This window comes from Acinonyx jubatus, chromosome D3 (genome assembly GCF_027475565.1).
Source record: "Acinonyx jubatus isolate Ajub_Pintada_27869175 chromosome D3, VMU_Ajub_asm_v1.0, whole genome shotgun sequence".
Classification (NCBI taxonomy): domain Eukaryota; kingdom Metazoa; phylum Chordata; class Mammalia; order Carnivora; family Felidae; genus Acinonyx; species Acinonyx jubatus.
This window is the reverse complement of record NC_069392.1, coordinates 18,002,931-18,028,525: the sequence shown is the minus strand read 5'-3', so window position 1 is coordinate 18,028,525 and position 25,595 is coordinate 18,002,931. Positions and strand designations below refer to the sequence as shown.

The 25,595-nt window shown below is 56.3% G+C and overlaps 2 protein-coding genes across 4 annotated transcripts in view; one reads left to right on the top strand and one right to left on the bottom strand.

The window, feature by feature from the left end:
• MYO1H (myosin IH) overlaps positions 1-25,595 on the bottom strand; it is a 147,399-nt gene that overhangs the window by 116,460 nt on the left and 5,344 nt on the right. The gene's annotated exons all lie outside the window — the stretch shown is intronic.
• Positions 787-25,595, top strand: FOXN4 (forkhead box N4). Of its 2 annotated transcripts, XM_053206194.1 has the most exons (10): positions 787-1,401; positions 2,294-2,382; positions 16,116-16,264; positions 18,049-18,173; positions 18,280-18,390; positions 18,721-18,848; positions 19,476-19,572; positions 20,803-21,010; positions 23,323-23,715; positions 24,768-25,595. In XM_053206194.1, the coding sequence occupies exons 2-10, from the start codon at positions 2,297-2,299 to the stop codon at positions 25,025-25,027; spliced, it is 1,557 nt and encodes a 518-aa protein (XP_053062169.1). In that variant the 5' UTR covers positions 787-1,401; positions 2,294-2,296; the 3' UTR covers positions 25,028-25,595. The 2 variants fall into 2 exon arrangements, with proteins under 2 accessions (XP_053062169.1, XP_026899994.2); XM_027044193.2 differs by lacking the exon at positions 787-1,401 and having other exon boundaries at positions 2,169-2,382.

The following is a 25,595-nucleotide window of genomic DNA, read 5'->3' as shown; positions in this document are numbered from 1 at the left end:
CTCGGCCAGTGGCGCAGCCTCGAGCCCAATGTCCACCCGCAGGTGCAGGGGTCGCGGCGTCTCTCCGCTCTGGGTTCCAATCCGGACTCTGCCACTTACTGGCCGTGCTCCTTGTGGCCCCCTCGTGACCGCTCAGAGCGTCAGGTTCGCCATAGGCGAAAAGGGGACCATCGCGTCTGAGGGGCCGGCGTGAAGAATAAACGAGGAGGTAGAAATACATAAGGAAATAAAGCCAAGGGTGGCCGTGACGATTAGTGTGGTCATTACTCTGGCAAATGATTCCAACGGAGGCTCAGGAGCGAGGGCGCCGGAAAGGCAGACTTTCTCGGGGGATCACACTGACTCCAGCCCCCTAAGGGGGGCCGCGAGGACCTTTGTCCGCGCCCGCGCCGCCCGCAGTCCGCGCCACCTTTCCCGCGGCGGGCGCCGGGCGGGGCGGGGCAGCAGGCGGCGCGGGCCGGCCGGCGGGGAAGGCGGGAGCGCGGGCGCACCGGCGGGACCCGGCCCCCAACGGCTCGGCGGGCTCGGCTCGCGGCCCCGGACCCCGAGCGCCTCGGCCGCCGAGCCCAGCCGCGCGCGCACGCGCGCGCGCTCCGGGCGGACTCACTCTCCACGCGGGATCCGGGGGCGGGGGGAGTGCGGCGCGCAGACCCGGGCCGCCCCCCAGCGCCGGGCCGCCGCGCTCGGCCCGCGCCCCCCCTCGAGGCCTCGGCAGGTGGAGGCGCCCGGCGCGAGCGCTCCCGGCCGCGCAGCCCCCGCCCGCCCGCCGCGCGCCAGCCTGCGGGCGCAACTTTCTTAAAGGGACAGGTAGCCGGAATCGGCGTTTACCTGGGCCCCCCCCACCTCGCCGGGCGGCCTCAAGGCCCGTCCCGGCTTAGGGGGAAAGGGGAGTGTGCCGCCGAGCTCTCCTCCCACCCACCGCCTTCTCCCCCCGGGGAAGTGACGGGTTGCAAGTTTTAATGCACCCGGCATCCTTTTGCAACTTAATTCTTTTGGTCTAAATCGCCCTCCCACTGCTCCTCAACGCATGCTCGCCGGCATGCAGTTGCGGCCACTGCTGGCAAAGTTTGAAGAGGGGTGTCCCCACCCCTGCGCCCCGCCCCGCCCCACCCCACCCCACCTAGAGTCCCGGGGCGTGCAAGGCTGGCGGCTGCTGGGAAACACTCGCTGCAGTCCCCTTGACCCTGCCCTGTAACTGACCCTTGGGGAAAAAAGCCCCCTGCACGGCTACTGCGCATGCTCTGAGCTGGACAGCTCCAGAGAGGGAAATTTAAAAACGGTTCGAGCCGCGACGGCGGCCAAATTGCTGAACGCGAGGGGCGAGTGCGAGGGAGCCCCCTCCGGAACCCCCGCCCGCCCCAAGAGCGCCTGCAGCGGCGGCCAGACGAGGATCGGCTCCAGGTACCGCCTTGCGGGGTCGGCTTTGCTGCCTTGCATTGCATTTCCAGGGTGGAGCCCCGGGCGCAGGGACTGTGGGGGCTACCTCTCTCTTCTCCCCTTTTCTCCTTCCCGGGAATTCCTGAATGACTTTTGGGGCGGAACTGAGATTCTTGGGTGGGTTTCTGTGTTTGTTTCAAGGTTGAAGTTTGAGAAACTTCGGCAAATTTTGGTTTTGTTTCTTGATTTTTTTTTTTTTTTTTTTAAAGACTGTGTGTGGATGTGGTGGGGGGTGGGGTGGGGTGGGAGGTTGGATCGGTTTTCCAGCCAGGGCATGTGGCATTTCTGAAGGCATTTCCAGGGCGGGAGCCCTGCAGGGATTATTCCCCTTTGCAAGTGGGAATTTGGCCCTCCCAGAGAAACATACATGACACGTCAAGCTGTCCTTTTTTATTTACCTTTTTTGTTTAAAAAAATAAATAAATAACTGAACAATAAAGTAACTGAGCTGCGGTTGAAAGGAGGCTTGGAAGGGATTCAGGTTTTTCTGATTCCTATTTTGCAAGTCCACATTTTCCACGACTTGACATTTGGATTCTAGAGCCTTCCTCTGCCCTTCCCCCATTAATTCGAAAGAACCTGGAATTTCATTCCATTCTCTTCATTTGCTTCTGAAACTCTGCAGAACTGCCCTGGGAAAGTGACCTATGATGCCCAGAAATCTTCTAGTACTTTCTTCTTTCTTCTTTCTTTCTTTCTTTCTTTCTTTCTTTCTTTCTCTCTTTTTCTTTCTTTCTTTCAAGTGTTCTGCTGGTTGGTTGAGCTTCATCCTTCTGAACTGTGGGAAAACTGGGGTTCTGCCCTGTCCACACCATCACTGATGGGAGCTTTGTTTTCTGCTTGTCTTTTCCCCAAGGAGATGATAGAAAGTGACATCTCATCTACGATGTCAGGAATTCTGCAAAACTCAGGGCAAAGTCATCACCCCTCTCCACAGGAGTACAGGTGAGGGCTTCAGCAAAAACAAACCATTTCTTTTTTAATTGTTTAACGCGTTTATGTGCTGCTTATGGTTTCTGTGCAAGAACCATTGTTACCTTAAATTTTGCGGTTTTGCAAGACAGCCACAAGATCTCAATTTCAAAGTTGGCCTCCCTGAGGGTGCCTGGGCTTGTGGCCTGGGGCAACGGGGACCACTCAAAGGCCAGTCTTTTGTCTCCTCCAAGAGAGGTCCCCTCCTGGGTGACAGACTGGGCATCCTGGTGAATGTTAAGATGACAGTGGCAGTTACTGCTTCCCATACAGTGTCCTAAGATTGGCTCCAGGAAATGTCCCCCCAAAGCTTTGGGGTGTGGGGGAGGAATTGGCGGCCACACTCCTTGGATGCTGCAGAAGTTGTGAGCGGGAACTCCTGAATTCCTAGCCTGACTGTGTGACTTTCAGCAAGGCCCTTGACCTCTCTGGACTCTGGACCTCATTTCCTTATCAGTTAAATGACGCTCTTGAATGTATTTGAAGAATCAATTTGATGGAGCTGAGGCCAAAATAAGTTGTTTCTTGAGACAGGATGAAGCGAGATATACACGGGTCGGGGGAGCTCCTCAGAGTCCTTTGCCCGTTTTTTCTCTTCAAGCCTCAGAGCTAGAACGGCCTCTCGGGGTTCAACTAGTCCAGCCCCTTTCTTTTACAGTTGGGGAAACTGAGGCCAAGAAGGGAGAAGGGGCCAAGAAGTCACACAGCCAGGGGAGGGAGGAGGAGAAAAAAGGAATGCGCTGGAGTTCCCTCCCAGCCTCTCTCGCCTGAGGCCAGGAGGCCTGACTTGGTTCCCAGTGCCCCACCTGTCAAGGCCGGCATCGTGTCCATGGGTTGAGGGGGCACAGCCCAGATTATGGAGTGGGGACAGGACAGGGGCTAGCCTGGGAAGAGCAGGCTGTCACCTCGGATCAGACCTGTTTACCCAGGGGCTGTCTGGCCTCCTGGGGCCACTACAACTCACCAGCAATGCCTTCTGGGGCAGACGACAGCCCCCAATTAGAGCGAGGTTTGCTTCCTAAGGGCTGTGGGCCTGGAGGCTGCCTTCTGAGATCCGAACGAAGACGCAAATGCAAACAGATGTTTGCTGAGATCTTGGTGTGTGCAGATCTGGGACTCCACATGTATGCTAGGCATGCGGCAATCTGAGAGCACCTACTGTGTGCCCAGCTTGGGAAGTTGCTGTGATGAGCCCCCATTGCACAGATGAGGAAACTGAGGCTTGGAGACATTAAGTGAAATCTTTAACCAAGAACCCACCACCAAGGACCTCTGGGCTTCCTTCCAGCCCTGAAAGGGTTTAAATAATGGCAGGTGTAGTGGGGCAGCATAAGGGTGTTTGGAGCTTGGGCTCTGAAATCCTCTATAATCCCGGTTGATTCCTGAGCCTCAGTTTCCTCGTCCATAAAATGGGGATAGAAATAGTACCCACTGCATGGAGTTATTATAAAGGTGAAGGAACAATTTCTGACTCTGCCACTTGCCAATTGTATGATTCTGGGCGATTTCATTTCTACACCTTCATTTGTCTGTGTCTGTAGCAGGGATAATAAAAGCTACGGGTTTTAAATGTAATATCTATGGAAGTGTCTGTCACCCAGCAGGCACTCAGTGTATCGGAGTGAATCTCCCTCTGTCCCCCCCCGCCGGAAGCCCATGGGAAAACAGGTCCTTCCCCTGGACCAGCTGGAAAAGCTCAGAACCATTGATTCTTACTGTTGCCTAAAGCACCCCATAAAAGCATCAGAGTTAGGGAATCAGGTGTTTAAACTTTTTTTTTTAATGTTTGTTTAATTTTGAGAGACAGAGACAGAGACAGAGCACGAGCAGGGGAGTAGCAGATAGAAAGAGGGAGACCCAGAATCCGAAGCAGGCTCCAGGCTCTGAGCTGTCAGCACAGAGCCCAACACAGGGCTCGAACTCACGAACTGCGAGATCATGACCTGAGCTGAAGTCAGGTGCTTAACCGACTGAGCCACCCAGGTGCCCCAGGAATCAGGTGTTCAGAGCAGCTGCTCTGGAGTCAGACGTGCCAAGTTCAAAGTCCAGCTTTGGACATGTCACGTGATTTGCTTGAGTCTCCTAATCTTTCCCATGAGCACGATTAGGGCGCAGTCGCTGCTAAAAGGACTGAGTATATTTTATAGAGCAAGAGACACAGAACCAGCATTTGCCGGTTCTTACTACTTAGTTCCATTAACAAGTGTTAAGTTTCTGCAACAGTTGGGGTCTCTGGAGGGCCTTCGTGTGGGGGCCCTGGAGGAACAGGGTGAATGAGGGGGTTCCCTGAACCCAGATTTCCAGTACTCCCCAGTCGGGGCTCCCACCAGCTCCAAGCCTTGGGGTCTTGGCCAGCCCAGCTCCCAAACTCTCTGGGGTACTGAGCAAGCTGTCCCTCTCCAGAAATAGGGCAGAGCAGGCAGTAAGCTTACTGGTGTGTGTGTGTGTGTCTGTGTGTGTGTGTGTGTGTGTGGAGGGGGGGTGTCAATGCCTACCCAGTTCCCTGACCAGCTGGCAGGGGCGAGGCAGTGGAGCTAAGAGAAACAGTCTTGCCTCAGCACAGGATGAGTGGCCTGAGTGGCCTGCCTTATATTTGCATGGGTTTGGGGCTTTCTTGTATTACACAGCTACCATGTCCCTGAGGGCAGAAAAATAATAATGGTGACAACAGCAATAATAATAATAATAATAGCAGCTGATGGTTTCTTAACCCTTTACTACCTGCCTTCCCTGTGCCGAAGCCATCCTGTGAATGTGGCACTCCTGTGCCCATCTGGCAGATAAGGAAACCAAGGCTCAATCTGATTAAATGGCTTTGCATGATGACACAGCTAGTCGTGGCCAAAGTACCACTCGAACCTGAGGCTGTCCCACCCAGAGGGCGCCACGACCACTACCCTCCCGCCCCCCCCCCCCCCGCCCCGTGCCCCTCAAGTGCTGGAACACAATAAGTTGCTTTACCACCTCGCCACTGTGTGACCCCAGACAAGTCACTGTCCGTCTCTGTGCCTCAGTTTCTTCATCTGTGCAATGGAGCAAAGGGAGAGCCCAATTCACAGGTCATTGGGAGTATCCGGCACTTTCTGTCTAGAAAAGGTGTTGGGCCAGGCCTGGGATAGAGTGCTTTCTCAGGGAGGGGAGGTTTTATGATCGTGGAGTAGACTCCCTGGCCCCTTCCAACCACTCCCATTTTTCTCCCTGAATAATAGCCTTGGAGAAGTTTATGGGCTTCTCATTCCCCCTCTCCCATCTCCAGGGAATGGCTCCAAGGACCACTCAGGCTGCTGGTCCAGCCTGGTTCCAGCCCCCAGGCAGCCCTCCACGCAGCCCTCCATCCCCAAGGGCCGCCTTGGCCGTTAACTTTCAATGGCTGTGTGCAGAGAGGGAGGGAGCGGGGGCAGGGGACAGCAGCTGGAGGCCGTCCTGTCCCCAAGGAGCTGTCGGGAGAGAGTCCGTGGCTGGGCCTAGACAGCAAATGGCAGCAGCCTTCCCCGCCTGAGATGCTGGGGCCTGGGGGCCAGGGCCAGGGGCAGCCGTGACCCTGTGGACAGCACCAACAGCTCACGTCCCACGTGGGTTCGACATGGGTTAGCCGGTTTCCCTTTGGTTCAAAGCTGGGAGGGAAGTGCTCCCTTCGAGGTTCTGCGGGATAATTCGAGTTACTAAGCACCTACTGTGTGCCAGAAAGCTGCGGAGCTCCTTAGCAAGTGCACCGACCCCATTTTATCTTCATGGTAACAACCGTGGAATAGGTGCTGGCATGATCCCAGTTTACAGACAAGGAGACTGGGGCCCAGCATCTTGTCCAGAGACATACGTTCAGGAAGGGGCAGAACAGCGTTGTTTTCTTGTTGTTGAAGTTTATTTATTTTGAGAGAGAGAGAGAGAGAGAGAATGCACGTAGGTGCGGGCAGGGGGAGAGAGAGAGAGAGAGAGAGAGAGAGGGAGAGAGAGAGAATCCCAAGCAGGTTCTGCACTGTCAGCATGGGCCTGCTGCGGGGCTCGAACTCATGGACTATGAGACCATGATCTGGGCTGAAATCAAGAGCCAGATGCTTAACTGGCAGCCACCCAGGCGCCCCCAGGGCAGCAGATTTCAACTACCTGTCCCCACATTTGGAACTTATTCTAGAGGTCAGGTCCAACAACCTCCTTTTACAGATCGGGAAAGTGAGGCCCAGAGGAAGAAGGCAGACTTCTGGCTCCTTGGACGTTTACCTTCTCCCACAGCCATGTGGCTCTGTGGCTCTCCTTACAGATTCTAATGCCAGACTCTCAGTTCCTCCTCTAAGAAATGGGCAAAGCCCTTCCTTTCTTTGGACAGTGGTGTTTTCATCTGTGGATCACAGTGCTGGGCACACGATCATAAATATTCATCGGGTAGATGGATGGATGGGTAACTATCACCTGAGAAACAGTACGTCCATGGAAATGTAGAGAGGCTTTGTGCTTAAGTGACGACAGGGTCCCGCAGTGTGGACCAGGGTGGACAGAGGCCACCTGCCTTTCCTCTTAAGCCCCCCGCTGAGCTGCGTGTGGGGATGGTTTAACTCCCATATCAGTGTGGCTCCACCCATCAGTTGTAACCTCCTTGCAGGGGGGAGGCTGGGGGCTCCATCTGTCAGGGGCGGGGACGCTCCCAACATCCTTACACCCTTCCTCCCTCGAGGTGGCCAGAACAACTCCTCCAGCTACCTAACAGGCAAGGGAAAGAGACGTAGCCTTTCTGGGGTCCAGCCTTCCTGGGTTCACCCCTAGACACGCGTGTGCGCGCGCACAAAGACATACACACACACGCCCCCCACCCCACCCCTGCCAAGTTCCAGCCAAGTTCTAGCAAGGAGAGATTCCCTTTTCCAGCTTCCTAATCAAATCATGTCCTATTACGCTCACTCTTGGCCCAGTTGGGAATCCCCTAGCTTGCTCGACTGCATTTGATTTTCTTTTTCCTGTGAACGGTTACAAAAGATGTTACAAAAGATGTGTTAGCTAAATAAATACCACCGTGAAATGCTTAATCCCTTTTGTGTAAAGGGTTGGATTGGAAACAGGAACAGTTTGTGGTAATGTTAAGAGCTTCCTACTAAACCACATCTCCAGAAGGCAGGTAAAAACCTCCTTGTAATCAGAGAGGAAGTGACGTCCCGGGGCTGGATGCGCCTCTGCTCCGCTGGGATGGTGATCTGACTCCCCAAAGGCAATACGTGCTGTGGGGTCTCCTCCTAGTGACCATGCAAAAGGCAAGAGGAGAGAACGCAATGGGGAAGAAAGAAGGAACGCGGTCACGGGGTCTAAGCATCTGCTGGGTGCCGGGCCCCATCGTACACATTATCTGATCTTATCCTCACAGCTGCCCTCTGGGGGGGGAGGTTATGATGATGATGATTCCATTTTATAGATGGGAAAATTGAGGCACAGGGCAGGTAAAGTGATTTGCCCAAGGTCACATAGCTACAAAGGGCTTAGAGTGGGATTTCGGCCACAAGTAGATGCCTTCTACCTGGGCTGGGCTGGGGTACCCTTCTACCCTTTCCTACTCCAGCAAGGATGTAATAAATGTCCACAGGGTGCCAGGCCCTGTGCCAGTAGCTGAACAAAATAGAGGGTCTCCCAGCCCTGGCCCTCCTAGAGTGGAATGACTGGAAACGTATAAAGTGAATACCTCCTTAAAAAATGCTAAATGTTCTGCAGACACACACAGGAAGGACCACTAGGGGTGTGGGTAGCCAGAGGAATCTCTCAGAGGAGGGAAGATTTAGGCTGAGACCAGAAGCATGAGAAAGAGCCAGCCATGAATGAGCGCATGGAACAGCATTCCAGCCGGAGGGAACAGCAGGTGCAAAGAGAACTTAAAATGCTTGAGGAACTCAAAGTTTGACAGGTTCGCTAGAGCGGAGGAGAGGAAGGCATGAGGGCAGGGGTGGGAGGCAGCCAGGGCCAGATCATGGTGGGGAGCTGGAGCCTTACTCCCCTAATGGGTTTTAAGGACAGTGCCAGGTTCTGATGTCCCTTCCAAAAGGTCACTCTGACTGCTGGGTGTTCATCTACTCCACAAATAGTTGTCTAGCCCTTGAGCCACACACTGTTCGACACTCTTCCTGTGGTTTACCCTGAACCAAGAACACCTCTGTTCTGCACATGAGCTAACAGAGACTCAAAGGCACCGAGTCACCTGCACAAGGCCCTCTATTAGGAGTAGAGCCAGGACTGGAATCCGGGTGTCCCTGGGCTCACCCCCTGCAGTGCCTTGCCCTCCTGGCTCACCTTCTGTCCCTCCAGCAACATGGCTGATTAATTAAGGACACTGTTAATTCCTGTCATCAGGTTGGTCCCCTGGTCACTTAGGGTGGCAGCCAGGGACTCCAGTGGTGTGTCACTTTGCCCAGGGCCACCACAGGGTCCCCTGACCAGGGACCCTGTCACTATGGAGGCACCCAGCAGATCCTTCTAAAAATGATGACGATGATTTACCCTTCCCGCCCACAGCTTGATGTATTTCAGCCAAACTGGCACAGAGACCAAGTAAAGAGGCTGCGGGGTGGTGGTTCAAGCCCCAGCTCCTTTGCGTACACGCTGTGAGGCCGAGGGCTATCGCTTCCCCTCTCTGAGCCTCAGCTATCCCCTCTGCGAAATGGGTTTGCTAAGGAGCCTTCATCCCACAGGCTGTCAAGCACCGAGGGAGGTACAGACCGGAGAGGGCTGGCGGGGAGGTAGGCACACTATGGGACCGCTCCTCCATTCTGTCCGTTCCTAAGTCAACTAGAAAGTTCTCTCCTCGGGCAGAGGGGCGGTTCTGTGCTTGCCCCACAGCCTGGCAAGTAGGAGTTGAGGAAATACCTATGTTTACTGAGTGTTGGCTGCACGCTCTTTAGAAGATGTTCGTAATCACGCGAACCGCACCATGCCATGCACGTGGGTGGACTGGGCGCCCCACCCTCATGGCCACCTCAGTCCTTACAACAAACACCCTGCGAGGTGGGTACAGGCACTAAGCCGTATAGAGGAGCCAACTGAGGCCCAGAGAGGCAGACTACCGCAGACCAGTCTCACAGCTATAAAGGGGCCGGGTGGGATTCAAACCCAGGCCTGGCTGACCATAGAGCCGACACTTGGAACCACTACCTGGAAATGCCCGAGAGAAAGCAATGGGGGGTCGCGGGGGACAGGCCTGACTGGGGTTCCCTAGCTGGGAGGGGCCCGGAATGTGTCATTGCAGAGGACTCGGGAATTGTGATGAGCAAACTCACCAGGGCACACAGATGAGGCAGGCAAAATGATAAGCACGTAGTAGACACTTGGAAGATGTTGGCCGGATTATTCCCCTGACGACCGAGTATTCTGAGGTCGGTTTCCCCAGGGTACCACCTTGCTCCTCACCAGGCTCCGCCCCCTTCAGCATCCTCCCGCTTCCTGGCAGAGGTGGGCCGCCCACCTCTGCGGTCCCCCCACCCCGAGTGGCCCGGCAGGCTGTGTGTGTCCCAGGGGCAGCCCCACCAAGATGGAAAGGGCTCAACCCCATTGTGTTCCAGATGGGCAAATAGAGGCCCCGGGGAAAGGTGCTGGGGTGGGTACCTGAGGCCATTGGCCAGAAGCTGCTGAGATAAATTCTCCTGGCTCGCCCTCACCTCTCCCATCTGTGAACAGGGGTGATGACACCCACAAGGTGTGTGTGTTAGTCAGGAAAAGACGGATGTGTCCCCGTGTGGGATGGAGGGCTGATGGTGAACTACTGAATTCAGAAGGGGACTCTGGGCTGCCAGGCAGGTCTTTCTTTCCTTCTTTTTTTTTTTTTAAATGTTTATTTATTTTTGAGAGATCAAGACAGAGCACGAGCAGGGAGGGGCAGAGAGAGAGGGAGACACAGAATCCCAAGCAGGCTCCAGGCTCCGGGCCCTGAGCTGTCAGCACAGAGCCCGACGCGGGGCTCGGACCCACAAACCGCGAGATCGTGACCTGAGCCAAAGCCAGACACTTAACCGGCTGAGTCACCCAGGTGCCCCATCATATTCTTGACCATCACTTTAGAGTAGATGCCATTATTATTCCCGGTTTATACACTGAGCCCCAGAGCAGGTGACCGTCACACAGGCAGGAATCTTTAGGCCCTGGTCCACCCGTGTTGGGGTTCATGCCTGCTCCTAACCACGGTCTAGTTTGCCTTCCTAGAGCGCAAACGCACGTAGGACTCTAAGGGAACCTCTACGCTGCCGCCGTTGCTTTGTGACTGGGGAAACTGAGGCCAGGAGAGGGAGACTCACTTGCCCCAGATGATAGAACTGTGGAAACGTGACCAGAGTGTTTTATCTGCAGACACTTCCCATGAGTCATAGCTTCTTTGCATCAAAGGGAACTTGGAGGCTGCTTGGGCTCATCCATCCAATAGGAGCCTGACCCCCATCATCCCTTGACCCCTGTTTGAATGCTCCCAGGACGGGGAGCTTACTACTTTGTGAGCCACCTTAGTACAAGGCTCCCATTTTTACAGAGCCGTTCCCTGTCACTTCCTCGCTGGTGGGAGGTGAAGTGGGGAGTTTTTCGTAATGGGACATACTAAAACTCCAGATTCCATGCAGTCAGCTCCTGAAATTTCCAAACCTCAATCAAATTTCCAATTTTAAGGCAATATAGACACACCAGAGATTTTTCCATAATGATCGAAAAGACTGTTTCAGACCACCACCACCTGGTAGAACTTTCTGTGGTGATAGAAACGTTCCAATTTTGTGCTGTCCAGTATGGCAGGCACTGGCCATGTGTGGCCATTGAGCACTTGAAATGTGGCTGGTGTGATAAAGAAACTGAATCCATAATTTTAATTTTAATGAATTTAAATTTAAATAGCCACGTGCGTGGGGCGCCTGGGGGGCTCCGTCGGTTGAGCGTCCGACTTCGGCTCAGGGCGTGATCTCACAGCCTGTGGGTTCGAGCCCCACGTCGGGCTCTGGGCTGACAGCTCGGAGCCTGGAGCCCGCTTCCCGTCCTGTGTCTCCCTCTGTCTCCGCCCCTCCCCCACTCTCACTTTGTCTCACTCTTGTCTCTCAAAAATAAATAAATGTTAAAACAAATTTTTTTAAATAAATAAATAAATAGCCACGTGCGGCTTCCTATTGGATAGCACAGTGCTAGAATTTTCTAGAATCCACAGAGCCCATTTCTTCAACCGTTCCTTGTAGGGCAGGGAGAAAGGACAGTGGGACTGTAACCAGCCCAGTCTCTTGCTGGGGGACCCTAGACAGGCCTGTTTCTCCCTGGCCTCCGTGTCCCCATCTGGTAAATGGGAAGGTGGTAATGATAACAATACCTGCCTGACCGGCTTGGGCACACAGTGGGGACTCACCCACCCCAAGCTGTGTCCACAGGCTTTTATAAAATTAAATAAAGTTAAGCTGGGCCTTTTATCCCCTCCCGGCCCTTTGGACAGCAGGGAGTGGGGCATCTGGAAAGCTGGGTCTGTTTGCTCATTTGTCCAATCTGTGAGGACTTAGTGAACACATACTATGTGCCTGGCCCCATACTGGTCTCTGGGATACAGCTGCTCCCTCACGGGGTTCAAGGTTCCCTGCTGCAGCATCAGGTTGTCCGGGGGCCACCTAACCCAGCAGTGGACTCAGCCCGGGTCCTCGCATGGAACTCTATGCATCGATGAGGGACAGGTCATAGGGACGCTTCACTAAGCCACCGTGGAGAGAGGGCTGGGCCGATGGGCCTCTGGGCAGGGAGCAGAGGAAGGGTGGAGGAGAAGGGGACAGAGATGGTTGAGGACCCAGGCTGGGCAGTGGGGACGAGACACTCCCCATTTAGGCCCTAGAGCACCGCACTCTTCCCGTGATCCACAGCGAAGAGGGGCCTGAATGCCGGCTGATGAGACAGCAGAAAGCGAGCCAGGCTTCGGGGCCAGCGGATCCCCGGCACAGAGCCTCTGGGCATCCACATCCGCTGCAGGAGACCAGCTGGGCCGGTGCCAGGCACACTGACGCAGACATTTTGGCCTGGGCAAGAGAGAGACCCAGCAGGGGGAGCAGGGCCTGGCCACCGACCCCCGGGATGAGCAGCAACCCCCCACGAAGGGAGAATGGGGACCAGGCCTGTGTCGGAAGCTGAATATGCACTGGCTAGTGTGATCCTCAACACAACCCAGGGAGATATGGACTGTTATTCTCCCATTTTCCAGAGGAGAAAACAGAGGCCCAGGGGCCAGAAGTCACAGGGATTCATCTAGTCCAAGCTTACACTGTGCCCAAGACCTTGTTTCACCACCACCTTGGGGCTGTCCTTCCCCCAGAGCTTTTCTGGGAGGTGCTAAAATACAGTCTCCTGGGCACCACAGCTCAAGGAGGGGGGGACCCCCGGCTCCGGGCTAGGTCTTGAACCCTGCATTTCAACCAACTCCTGGGCAATGCTGTGTACACAGCCCCCACTTGAAAGCCCCAGGATCGTGGGGGCGGGGTGCATCACCGCCAGGTCACATCTAATTCTCGGCCCGTTGTGCCACAAAAACAGCCTCAGACTGGCGCAGACAGACCTGGGTTCGAGTCCTGGTCTGGCCTCAGCTTCTCCATCTGTAAAGTGGGGCTGCCTACTCCCTGTCCCTGTCCTGGAGGGGTTGCAAGGGCTCAGGGAGGCGGAGGATGGCTCAGTGAGCACCAAAAGTTGCGGACACCGTGGCCATTGTCACACCATTCTTTGTGTCGGTGACCTGGGGTCAGCTTACTTTGACCAGCCAAGCAGGCACTTAAGTAGCACCGCTGTGTGCAGGGACACCGGGTGATACAGGGCTCAGGGCCAGCCCTCGGTGGTCCAGCAGGCAGGGCAGGGGTGGAGAGATGGCTGTACAGACAGACTCACGGGCCCTGGCAAGGCGTAGGGAGCCGTCAGGAGGCAGAGGGGTCCCCGAGCTTGGGGTCTGGATGGCAAAGACTTCCCGGAGGAGAAGCCACACTCCTGGGCTGGAATGAGCGCCCCCCTGCCCCCTGGGAGCCGGGAGCCCTAGCCCTGGTCTTTTTCAGGACTCCAAATCGGGAGAAAACGGCTTCTCCTCTCCCAACCTCAGTGTCCCCATGGGTAAAATGAGGGGTGGGGTCAGATGATGTCTGGAGGGACTTTGGCCATCAGAAGGCAGTTTGGAGTGAGCCCGCAGGGATGGGCACCGTTTGGGTGGGGGGAGGAAAAGCTAAAGGGGGCATTCCCGGCAGGGGGCAGGGGGGAATGGCTATAATGCAAAGACGCGGAGGTGCGACGGTGCCTGGGTGTCCCGGGGGCAAAGCGGACACTGGGTGGCCCCAGTAGGGATGATGCCGAAGGAATGGGGAGCCAGGTGGGACACCCAAATGGCAGGGAAGAAAACCACATAAATTACAACCAGAATAGCACCATTTACTCGGCCCCTCTATGGGCTCAGCTACATCGATACCCTTCCTGGATCCTCGCGTTATGGGGAAACAGGCTCAGGACAGTTAAGGGACTGCTGAGGGTCTCAGTTTCTCTCTCTGTAAAATGGGGATAGCATGGAGCCCAGGGTCTGGCATACAGGAAGTGCTCAATAAATGGGAGCCACTAGTGGAAACAGCAACAGAGGCAGGTCCGCGAGACCAGAGTCCAAAGCTTCGATGTACTTCTAGTCCTCTGGGAACCTAGCTAATGTGACTTTTGACATTAATATTGGTATTAATAATGACAGCTAAGTCAGACACCGTTCCAAGGGCTTTACACACTTAATCCTCACGACGCCCTATGAGACGGGAAGTGTTGTTAACCCTATTTTACAGATGGAAACTGAGGCTCAGAGAGGTTAAGTCAGTGGCCCTGGGCACACAGGTGATTAGAACCCAGAGCCCAGGCTCTTAACCACTCTGGGTCACCTGCTGCCAGAGACTTTGCTCATTGGTGGCACGCAAGAAGCCGGTTCGTTTGCAAGCCCCCCACCACCATCCCGGGGACTCTGGTAGGGCCCCACCTTGAGAAACCTACCGGCAGTGGCTCACCTCTGTCCATCCCTCCCTGCTGCCCCAGCGCCAGACGGGGCCACGTGGGCAGTAGGGAGCTACAGCAGGTAACAGAGCAGGAGCAGGGTTCACACCACCAACCTCTGGGAGGTGGGCCAGTCATGGGGTGCAGAGGGGTGGGTGGGGACCAGCCAGACGTCCCCAATAGCGGGCCCTGCCCTTCGGCCTTACCCCATGGTCTCCACGGGCCCGAGGGGACAGATGGCATCGCCCAGGCCTGGGCCGCGGCTGTCACTCGCCAGATGAGTTACGAGCAGGCTGAAGGAGTGGCAGCCGGGGGTGGGAAGGGGCTACAAAAACAATTGCAGGGAGACCCCGGGACAATGGGGGCCACGTGCCATGGGGGCAACAGTCGTTTGTCGCACAATGGGCCGCCGGGGGGGACAGAAGCCAGGCCAACTGCTGCTGCTGACAGGGCCGGCCGGGTTTTCAAATCGTTTCCAGGCCCTGTTTTCCTACAAGGCAGCCAATCGCTGGGGTAGCCGGGCGGTCACCTGATGCCAGCTTGGTGGGCTGAGGGCCGAGGCCCGGCGACAACCGAGCAGTTGTGGCCATGGCAACGCTAATTGTGGCCCTAAAACAAGGGGAGAGAGAGAGAGAGCGGGTGAGGTGGGAAGAAGGGGGAAGAGAGGCTGAGACACCAAGGCAGAGGAGAGGGGACGCTAGCTGCGGTGGCCCGCAGGTGACAGAAGCCGAGGTCTACCGCGGGTCCCCCGTCACATGCAGGACAAAGCCAGAGGCTGCGTTGTTTTTTCTCTCTCCCCCTTTCCATGAAGCCCCGACACACTCCTGCTTGAAACGTGGAGCTTAGAATTTGGACCGCGGGCCTCCGGGCTGCAAACCAGAAAGCCCCTGGGCAGTTTGCAGCCACGTTACGACGTGGACAGGATGCTCCCATGGGGCATCTTGGAGCCTTGTGGCAAGCATGACTTTGGGGGTGCTGGGGGTCATGGTTACCCCACATCGGGGTACCTGCCTGCCATCCTCAGTGGGCAGCCTCTTCCTTCCCGTAGAGACTGATGGTTTTGCTCGCACATCTGTTGAGGGGTGGTGGGCCTGCGTCCCAAGTGGAGGCTCCAGGGGCTTCCTGGGGTCATGGTGAAGAGCTCCGCAGCCTTCAGGCTGTGCTGCCTGGTTTCCAGACCCCCCGCTTCCTGTTACACATGGCTTTGGCCCAGTGACTTGGGGCTCTGAGCCTCAGTTTCCCCATCTGTAAAAGGGGGGGGGGTGGGCATATCCTACCTCTCAGGGCTACTGTGGGGATCGAGCGGGATTGAAAAGGACTGTGCTTGTTGAGCACCGAGCCCTGTGCCTCAGTTTCCCCACCCATAAAATGGGAATCATAATAATACTACCTCATGAGGTGACCCAGAGATTTAAACGGGTTTCTGCCTGCGAAGGGCTTGATATGGTGCCGGGCACAGAGTAAGTGCTCAACAAACATGAGCGTTTATCATTCTGGGGGGAGGGGCTAACGTGAGATGTGTTAAGTGGGTAAATGAAGGAATGAATGATTTGAGGATGTGTGATCCTGGCTGCCAAAGCGGGAGGATCCTGGGTCCCCATGTCCAGCCCCGGGGACAGGCAGGTTAGGGAAGCTGGGGGAGGTGAGGGACTAAGGGGGCGATTCCAGAGGTGGGGGGGGCCCCCCCAAGAGCTGGCCTGAGCTCCCCGCCCCGCCCGAGCTCCTGCCCCTCCCTGCAGGCTCCTGGCCACCACCACCAGTGAGGACGACCTTCCCGGGGACCTGCAGTCGCTGTCATGGCTCACAGCTGTGGACGTGCCGCGGCTGCAGCAGATGGCGAGTGGCCGCGTGGACCTGGGTGGCCCCAGTGCACCTCACCCACATCCAGGTAGGCTCAGGGGTGAGGTGGGGGCGGGGCATGAGGGTAGTGCAGGGGAGGGGCGGCGCTCAGCGCTGCCACCCACCCGCCGTATGTCTTGAAGGTCTGAAGCAGTTAGCAAACTGTGGCCCGCGGGCCAGATGCAGCCAGCAACCTGCAGCCTGTTTGCTTTTTTTTTATTTTTTTTATTTTTTTTATTGCCTTCGTGTTCAGAATGGTTTTACATTTCTCAAGGATGGTAAAAAACAAAAACAAACAAACAAAACAAAACAGAAGACAGAAGCTATATGGCTGGCAAAGCCTCAAATATTTGCTCCCTGGCCGTTTACAAAAGCCTCCTGAACCCTGATCGCCAAAGAGGTCATACGTGGAAAGTGCCGAAGGTCCTGGCACACAGTAGGTGCTCAATAAATGGCAGCCAGTCGCAGTCATAGCAAGTGGACTAAATATTTAGAGACCCAGAAAGCACTGTAGACCAACAATCAAGGAAAACCATCATCACAGTATGTTAAAAGGACCGACAGTTGAGAAATTCGTGTCTAGGATTATTTCTTTCGTTGAACAAACTGTTCTTGGCCAAAACATCTATAGCAGGGGTCAGCAAACTTTTAACGTAAAGGGTCAAGGAGTAAATATTTTAGACTCTGTGGGCCATACGGTCTCCGTTGAGATGCTCAACTTTGTCACTGTGGCGCAAACCCAGCCCTAGACAATATGTAAACGAAGGGATGTAGTCGCGGGCCGGTCAAACTGTGTTTACAAAAACATGCTGTAGGCTGGGTTCGGCTGGCTGGCCGTGGTTGGCCAAGCCCCGATCGAGAACTTCCAGCTGTATGACCTCGGGCAAGCACCCTCCCCCTCTGACCTGTGTCCTCCTCTGCGACAAAAGGACAGCCGCACTGCCCTCGCCGGGCGACGCGGAGACGTGACGCCGAAAGCTCCTTGCACGCACAGTCGGGGCTGTGTGGCACACGAGCGGGAACCCTCCCCTCTCCACCGTGTTGCCGCACGCCTCCTGTGTCCCTGTCTCCGTGCCAGGGGTTTGGAGCACTGGGTCATATAAGATGTGGTCCTAGTTGTCAGGGAGGAGCTGAGGGCCTGGTCAGAGAGAGGGCAAGGCGGACAGATCACAGGCACAAGGGCATGAGCCCAGGGGGTGGCAGCCAGGACTCAGAGGAGAGCTTCCTGGAAGAGGAGGCCCCCCGGGCAGGATCATCTTGCAGGTCAACTTTGTTTCACCTGGAAGGTAGCCCCAAGTCAGAATGGTACAGTGAGCATCTGTGATAGATTAGCCATGCTAACCTGAGCTAATCCTTGGCGGACGAGCAGGGCTCAGCAAAGGGGAGACGAGGCACAGAGGCATTTAGAGCTAAGCCTAGAGGACTGGGGGGTGGAGGCACGTTTTTGAGGAGAGAGATGAACATAATGAGTTGATGCTTTAGCTTCACGATGGACGAGAGCCAAGATGTTCATGACATCATCATCATTAATTATCCGCTCGTATTTATCGAGAGCTTATGTGCCGAGCAATGTAATGAGCACAACCTCCTGACAACTTCATACGTAGGTAATCTCGGTAGTGCCGCTGCACAGATGGGGAGACTGAGGCTGGCCCAAGGTCACACAGCTGGTAGGAGCCCACTGGTCACTCCCACGCTCCGGGGCAGTGGTTTGCCAAGCACCTGCTGTGCACCTGGGTGGGGGACGGCTCCATTCTCTGGAGGTGCCCGGGGACTGAGCTGCTCTGACCCACTCCTCCAGCCCAGCGGCATCTCTGTGCTTCCCTTTTGCAGGTGCCTTGGCCAGGGCAGCCAGCCTGCATGTGGGAGCCACCCCAGGTCCACTGCTCCACGGCCCGGCTGGCATGGTCCCCCCAGGCATGCTGGGCCTGGGCCCCATGGCCAATCACGGAGCCAGCGTAAGCGCCACCGCGTGGGTCGGGGAGCTAGAGCGGGGGGTCCTCCGGGGCTGGGGTGCCCCACCCTCACCCTGACCTCTGTCTCCCCCTCTTGCGGCCTCTGCAGATGAACCAGATCCCTGTGGGGGGCCAGCCCTCATCCAGCCTGCAGGACCAGCCACAGCTGTACTCCCCCGCCTCCCAAACGCAGTTACCGTTGCCCCCAGGCACCCAGCAGGTACCGGGGGCTGGCGGGGGCCCCTGGACTCGGAGACACACACCCCTGCCTTGGGCTGGCCAGGGAGCTCTCTGAGCCTCAGTTTACTCCCCTGCAACATGGGCATAACATTCCCCGTGTGCATGTCATTGAGTGCTTCATTCAGTCCCGTAAAACCGCTGCGCAGGGCAGGGACAGGATTATCTCCCGGGGCCATAGACCTGACATCTTGCTAAACAGCATCTCCTGAAAAGGGAACCCGGGGTCGGGGCTGGAGGGCGTCCTGTGAGTGGCTTATGCTCTCTCTCACCTTTTCTCTCTGCCACCCTTCCCTGCCACGCCCGTGAGAAGCGCCCCCCTATGGGCCTGTACGGCTCCCCGTTTGGAGCACGGCCTCCCTACCCCCAGCCCCGCATGGCTGTGCATTCGTCTCGGGAACTGCACCCCAAGCACTACCCCAAGCCCATCTACTCATACAGGTGAGGTCCAGGACGGGCTGGGGCCACGGGGGGCTTGGGGAGGAGAGGGGCGAGGCTATCCCAGACAGCTAGATGTGGTGCGATGGCTCAGACTTGCAAGGGGGAGTTTGGGGGGGAGTGGGGAACCCCCAGGTGGGGCCTGCTCGAGGAAGGCCCGTCATGTGTCCAGTCAGCCCCCAGGGCTGAGAACCCACTCCCGACTCTGTCACTCATAAACTGTGTGGCCTTGGGGAAGTGGCTTGGCCTCTCTGAGCCTCAGTTTCCTCTGGTGTAAAAAGTCATCGAAACAAGAGGATTGTGTACCTCACAAGATTTGGATACGGCTGGGGCGGGGGGTAAGCAAGCCTGGTTAAAGTCTAAAGGCCCATAGGCATGGATTATGGAGAAGGAATAAAGAGAGGAAAAGCACTTCCTCATATTGGTACCAGTGTCCGAGCTCAGGGTCAAGGAGAAGGGCGGGAGGTGGGGAAAACGTAGGGCCGTGGAAAGGTACCAGAGCTAACGCCGTTGGAGTGTGTAGGGGCTGGTACCACTGGGGTCAAGCAGGGCAGGCTTCCTGGCAGAGGAGACCTGGGGCCGTCAGCCCGAGCCACCGTCACCCCCGCCTTCTCCACCCTGTGCCTCCAGCTGTCTGATTGCCATGGCCTTGAAGAACAGTAAGACAGGCAGCCTGCCTGTGAGCGAGATCTACACCTTCATGAAGGAGCACTTTCCCTACTTCAAGGTGAGGGGCCCCAGCCTGGCCTGGGGGTGCTGGAGCCGCTCCGGCCTCTCATACTGCCAGAACCCAGGACCTGGCCCCGGGGCCACACCGGGTCGCCCTTTTAGGCCCCCAGTTGTGTCCATAGGCACCGTTCACACAGTCAGGGGCAAAGAAATCCAGAAGGGAAAGGGGGCATCTGAGCTGGGCTCTAACGAGGGAACAAGTTCACCAGGCATCCACGGCAGCAGGGGAGGGGGGCGGCGGGAAGAGGGGCTAAGCTAGTTACTCAGCACCGACTCGGTTCAACATACGGATGCAGGGGCCCCTGGGTGGCTCAGTCACTTGAGTGTCTTGATTTCAACTCAGGTCATGATCCCAGGGTCATGGGATCAAGCCCCACGTCGGGCTCTGAGCTCAGTGTGGAGCCTGCTTAGGTCGGTCTCTCTCTCTCTCTCTCTCTCTCTCTCTCTCCCCTTCCCTCCTTCTCCCGGCTCACGTGCTCTCTTCCCCTCCCTCTGAAAAAGTGAACAATTTCAAAAACATACTGATGCAGAACACAGGCTTGGCAAGAGCTTTTGCCTCGCCGAGCCTCGGTTTTCTCATCCGTAAGATGGGGAGGATAATACCCCTCTGCCAAGGTTGGAGAGGACTCTGCGTGTAAAGGGCCTGGCAGCTCCTGGCACGTGGTTGGCCGCTAGGAACGTTAGTTTTGCTGGCACCCAAGCAAGCTCAGGCGCCGGTGGTCAGAGGGTCGGTACCAGGCTGTGAGGTCCCCGACTCGGACCGTGCCCTCCGCAGAAAATGCCGCGCACGGTAGTGTGTGCGGGAGGGGAAGAGGCCATGAGGTGCGCTGTCGTATCTGCTTACCTCACAATCAAGTATGAGTGCTGAAAACTGTCTGGCATTGAATACACTCAGCCAGTTATCCGTGTATTCGCATCGGCTCGCTTGCTCGCCGAGCGGGAGAGAAAGGACGGAAAATTCGGCATCCCCGGGCCGGTTCTCAAGTAGTAACTATCGGCTGGAGCCAAAGCGCACCTGCCCCTTTAACAGGGCACGGGCCCTCCAGTTTGCCCCAGTCCCTACCGCTCTCTGTCGTCTTCCCAACTCAAGGCGGGTGTCGGAGTGTCGTTTTTACCCCGCCCCTGCCGCGCCTGCCCCTCTAGGCCCGCCTTTGAGAGGCCCCTGGAGAGGAAGAGCTCATAGGGAGGTCTCTGAGGGGGTCTCCTGCGCGTCCGTCTCTCCCCACAGACGGCTCCTGACGGCTGGAAGAACTCGGTGCGGCACAACCTGTCCCTGAACAAGTGCTTTGAGAAGGTGGAGAACAAGATGAGTGGCTCCTCGAGGAAGGGCTGCCTGTGGGCCCTGAACCTGGCCCGCATCGACAAGATGGAGGAGGAGATGTACAAGTGGAAGAGGAAGGACCTTGCCGCCATCCACCGGAGCATGGCCAACCCCGGTGAGGCCCACACGCACCGCCCGGCCCGGCTCTGCCTGCGTCCTGCCTGGCCGGCACCAAGTCTCGGCCCCGATGGGGGGCACACGGGCCTCTGGTGAACTTCCCGCCTGTGAACTATGCCTCCCCTCCCTCCCCCGCTCCCCTGTGGCTGCTCAGCTCAGAGCCCTGGTCACAGGCCTGGGAAAAGCTGTTCAGTCTCCCCTCAGCAACCCCTAGTTTCTTCCAGAGAAACACCAGACGAGACAACCACGGGATGACGTCGCTTTCGTACTTCTTCTACCACATCGGCACTGAGTTTTAAAACCATAAAATAATAGGGGCGCCTGGGTGGCTCGGTCGGTTAAGTGTCCGACTTGGGCTCAGGGCATGATCTTGTGGTTCGCGGGTTCAAGCCCCGGATCGGGCTCTTGGGCTGGCAGCTCAGAGCCTGGAGCCTGCTTCGGATTCTGTGTCTCCCTCTCTCTCTGTCCCTCCCTCATCACGCTCTGTGTCTGTCTGTCTCTCTCGCTCAGAAATAAACGTTAAAAAGACTTTTTTACATATTAAAAAACATAAAATGATAAAATAATAAAGTAATAACACCCAGTGTGGGCTAGGATGTGGAGAAACAGGCACCTCCGTGTCTAACTGATGGGAACCTAAGTGAAACTTTTCCGGGACACAGTAATAGAACAAAACCCTGCAAACTGTACCTCATTGTTTGCACCAGTTATTATTTTTTTAAGTTTATTTATTTATTTTGAGAGAGAGAGACAGGGAGAACGAGTGGGGGAAGGGCAGAGAGAGAGAGAGAGAGAGAGAGAGAGAATCCCAAGTAGGCTTCACGCTCAGCGTGGAGCCCGACGTGGGGCTCGAACTCACAAACCGTGAGAGCGTGACCTGAGCTGAAACCAAGCATCGCTTAACTGACTGAGCCACCCAGGCACCCCCTTGATCCAATCACTTCTGGCCACGTGTGCTGAGGAGATCAAAGATGTCAACAAAAGGCTGACACACAACGTGATTCATCACAAAATTATTTCTAACGGTAAAAAATTGAAAGCAATCTAGACATCCTACAAGAGGGGATTAGTTAAATAGACACAATGTCATACCATGCAAGGACTAGAGAGAAAAATATTTTTGGAATAGAAAGAAATACTTCCAACACAACAGGTGAAAAAAAAGACAGGTTATGAAGCAATATCACACAGCTTCATCATATTTTAAAATGCATATGTGATGTTACATGAACATATACATTTATATATGTGTGTATATGCACTCATATGTGCGTATATGTACTTACATGGACACACACACACACACACACACACACACAGACTAGAAGAAATATACCAAACTCTTTACTGTGAATGAAGAGACCACTGGTAATTTTTATATTCTTCACGTTTCTGTATTTTCCAAATCTACCCTGTTCGTGAACCTCTTTGCTTATGAGAAAAAAATATGGTTGTTTTTTGTTTGTTTTTTTTTTAATTAAGAGATGTGAAGGGGAGGGGAGAATGTGCAATGAAAGGCCAGTCCCACCCAGCCTTAGGAATATGTGGCCTGACTCCGTGGGGATTGGCATGCCTGGTGTTTGCATATGAAGGAGGACAGGAGTATAACTCAGACACGAATAATTCAATAAAGAGAGGAAAAGGGGACCATAGCGGGGTCCGGGAGGCCCTCAGCGGAATGAGTACCGTGTGATGCCCACCCCTCAGAGAGCCCTGGGGTCTGACTTGAGACCTGAGGCCAGCCCTGACACGTTTGGAGTAAGACCCAGGTTGGAAGCGTCCTCTAAAGTGAGCGTAACCTAAATCGATCCCGGGACCCTAGCGGTCCAGTCTCGAACTGGTGTTACAGTCCAGGAGACACGAGCCAGCAACCAAAAGTAATTCCACAGTCATGGTCTTGTTCGTATCCAAGGCCATCAAGGAGGATCCAGCTTTAACTCACGGCAACACTTCTTAATGTCTCTTGAGCAGCAGGGATTTTGTCCCCATGTCGTGGATTTGTAACCTCTGCCTGACCTCCTCTGGCAGGGCGTTAGGAGCTCCAGGCGAGGTCCTAGGGTTACTGCACTGTCCCAATGAGAGGAGCTCATGTTATTATCCGAGGCCCTTCTCATTCCTCAAAGACCCTACACTGTGATTTCATGACATTCCCCCAACAACACTGTGCAGAGCGTATGGTGCCATCTCCTAGATGGAGAGACTGAGGTTCAGAGGGTCCAAGAGGTTGGCTAACGGTCATGCGCATGGTGTACCACTGGGGCCTGGGAACTGCAGGGTGGCTGCTGAGTGACCTCTCCCACTTGCCTGCAGAGGAGCTGGACAAGCTGATCTCGGACCGACCAGAGAGCTGCAGACGCCCTGGCAAACTGGGAGACCCGGAGGGCCCCGTGCTGACTCATGCCACCACGGTGGCCATGGCCCATGGACGCCTGGCTGTCTCCCAGCTTCCGCCCCAGCCACTGATGACCCTGTCCCTGCAGTCCGGCCCCCTGCACCACCAGGTCCAGCCCCAGGCACATCTCGCCCCAGACTCTCCTGCCCCGGCCCAGACCCCACCGCTGCACGCCCTGCCGGAACTGAGCCCCAGCCCCCTCCCCCACCCCACCATGGGAAGGGCGCCCGTGGACTTCATCAACATCAGCACCGACATGAACCCTGAGGTGGATGCCCTGGACCCCAGCATCATGGACTTCGCTCTGCAGGGTGAGGCCGGAGGAGTGGGGGGCGGGGGTGGGGGAGCCGGAGGGCCAGGAAGATGGGGGGAGGGCAAGAGAGAGGAGGTCTGTCTGCATTTCCACCTCCGCTCATTCCTTCAACAAGCACTCCCCAACCGCCTAATGACGGTGAAGTACAGCCAGCATTTAGTGAGCGCTTACTGTATACCAGGCCTCGTGCCAAACGCGTCATAGCCATCACCCCCATGTCACCCTGCATCGGCCCTGGGGGGCCACTGCCATTTCACGTCCCCATCCTGCCAGTGAGGAAACTGAGGCAGAGGAGTGAGGTCCCCTGGCTCGCCGGTGGCCCAGCCGGGATTTCAACCCAGGTCCGTCCGACCCCCAACTTTTCCTCAGTAACTGCTTCCACTCGCACGTGCCAACCTCATGCCGGGTCACACTCTGGCCCCCACTGCCTGCCACACGGTCGTCCCTGATACACAGGAGCTGAGCGGATGACCGAACGAACAAGGGAGGTGCCTTGTGACTCATCCGTTCACGACCGCGTGCCAGCCAATGGCCGAGAACTCCTCTGCCCTCAAGGAGTTCGGTGTCTAGAGAGGGAAACAGACCGGTTGGCAGTTTGTTAGTTAGCAAGCGAGCGAGTCACGTACAGCTGTGAACTGGGTATATCCAGACCTCGCCGCCTCCTGCCTGTCCCCCGAGATTATCATGTAGTCAAACTGTGTTGTGCTATTCTGTCCCCTGACCATGCCACAATGGGACCCCTTAGTGAGAGTAAGTGCTTTCCACACAGCCCCCTGTTTAAGCCCCCGAGGGGAGGAGGAGTGGGGGGGTGGGGGCGATTGTCTCCATTTCATTCCAAGGGGCCTGAGGCTCCGAGACAGAAGTGACGTTCCCAGGGATGCCCAGTGGGAAGGGAAGGGGCGGCTAGAACGAACTTGGTGTCTCCATGCTCCCCTGCGGTACCCGACTTTGAACCCCAGACATGGTCTTTGCCCCTTCCTTAAGATAGGATTTGAACTCGGGTCTGTTTGACACGAAGCCAGCTCACCCAACCGCTTTTGTCTTTGAAAGGGAACCTCTGGGAGGAGATGAAGGATGGGGGCTTCAGCCTGGACACACTGGGAGCCTTCGGAGACTCCCCCCTCGGCTGTGAGCTGGGGGTCTCGGGCCTGACCCCCGTCTCCGGCGGCAGCGACCAGTCCTTCCCAGACCTGCAGGTGACAGGCCTGTATGCTGCGTACTCGACCCCAGACAGCGTGGCCGCGTCGGCCACAACCTCGTCCTCCCAGTACCTGGGCAGCCCAGGGAACAAGCCCATCGCCCTGCTTTGAGGTGACGCCTCACCTGCCCCGGCACCCGGAACCCCGGGCTTGGGGTTCCTGGACGCAAGGCCTCTTACGTCTCCGTCGGCACCCTGGGCCCTCTCGCACCTCCGCAGGAGGCCTTTGGGGCCACCTCGAGTCAGAAGGACAGAGGACAACGGACAGGCATTGCAGCCTCCCTGACCTCCTGACACCTGAGAACGAGATTTCTCCAGCCTGCATCCCCGCTGGGCTCCCGAAACGACCCGCAGTCCCCTCTGGGGTGGGACCTCCATGGAAACACCCCGGCAGGGAGGCCCTTTAATTTATCCTTCTGGGATTAAGCCTCCACCTCAGCCTCCAGAGGACAGGCCTTGAGGCCAGGAGCAGAGCTGGGAGACTGGCACACCTCTCTTGGACCGGACCGGGCTGAACTCCGGAATGGGTGCCCGGCCCTCCCCTCCAGGCTCCCCACTCCCGGAGTCTGTTAGAGTTTCACACAACAGGTCCTGGGCCCATGCGGGGCACCGTGTCCCTGTGTACATTTATTTATATTTATTGGAGCCCATCCACACCACCTCTCGGAACCCAGCCCCTG

Coding starts and splice junctions, on each gene's coding strand:
- FOXN4 (XM_027044193.2), top strand. CDS start 2,258: ATGGGAGCTTTGTTTTCTGCTTGTCTTTTCCCCAAGGAGATGATAGAA. Junction 16,265..18,048: donor TGCACCTCACCCACATCCAG/GTAGGCTCAGGG, acceptor TCCCTTTTGCAG/GTGCCTTGGCCAGGGCAGCC. Junction 23,716..24,767: donor CATGGACTTCGCTCTGCAGG/GTGAGGCCGGAG, acceptor TGTCTTTGAAAG/GGAACCTCTGGGAGGAGATG.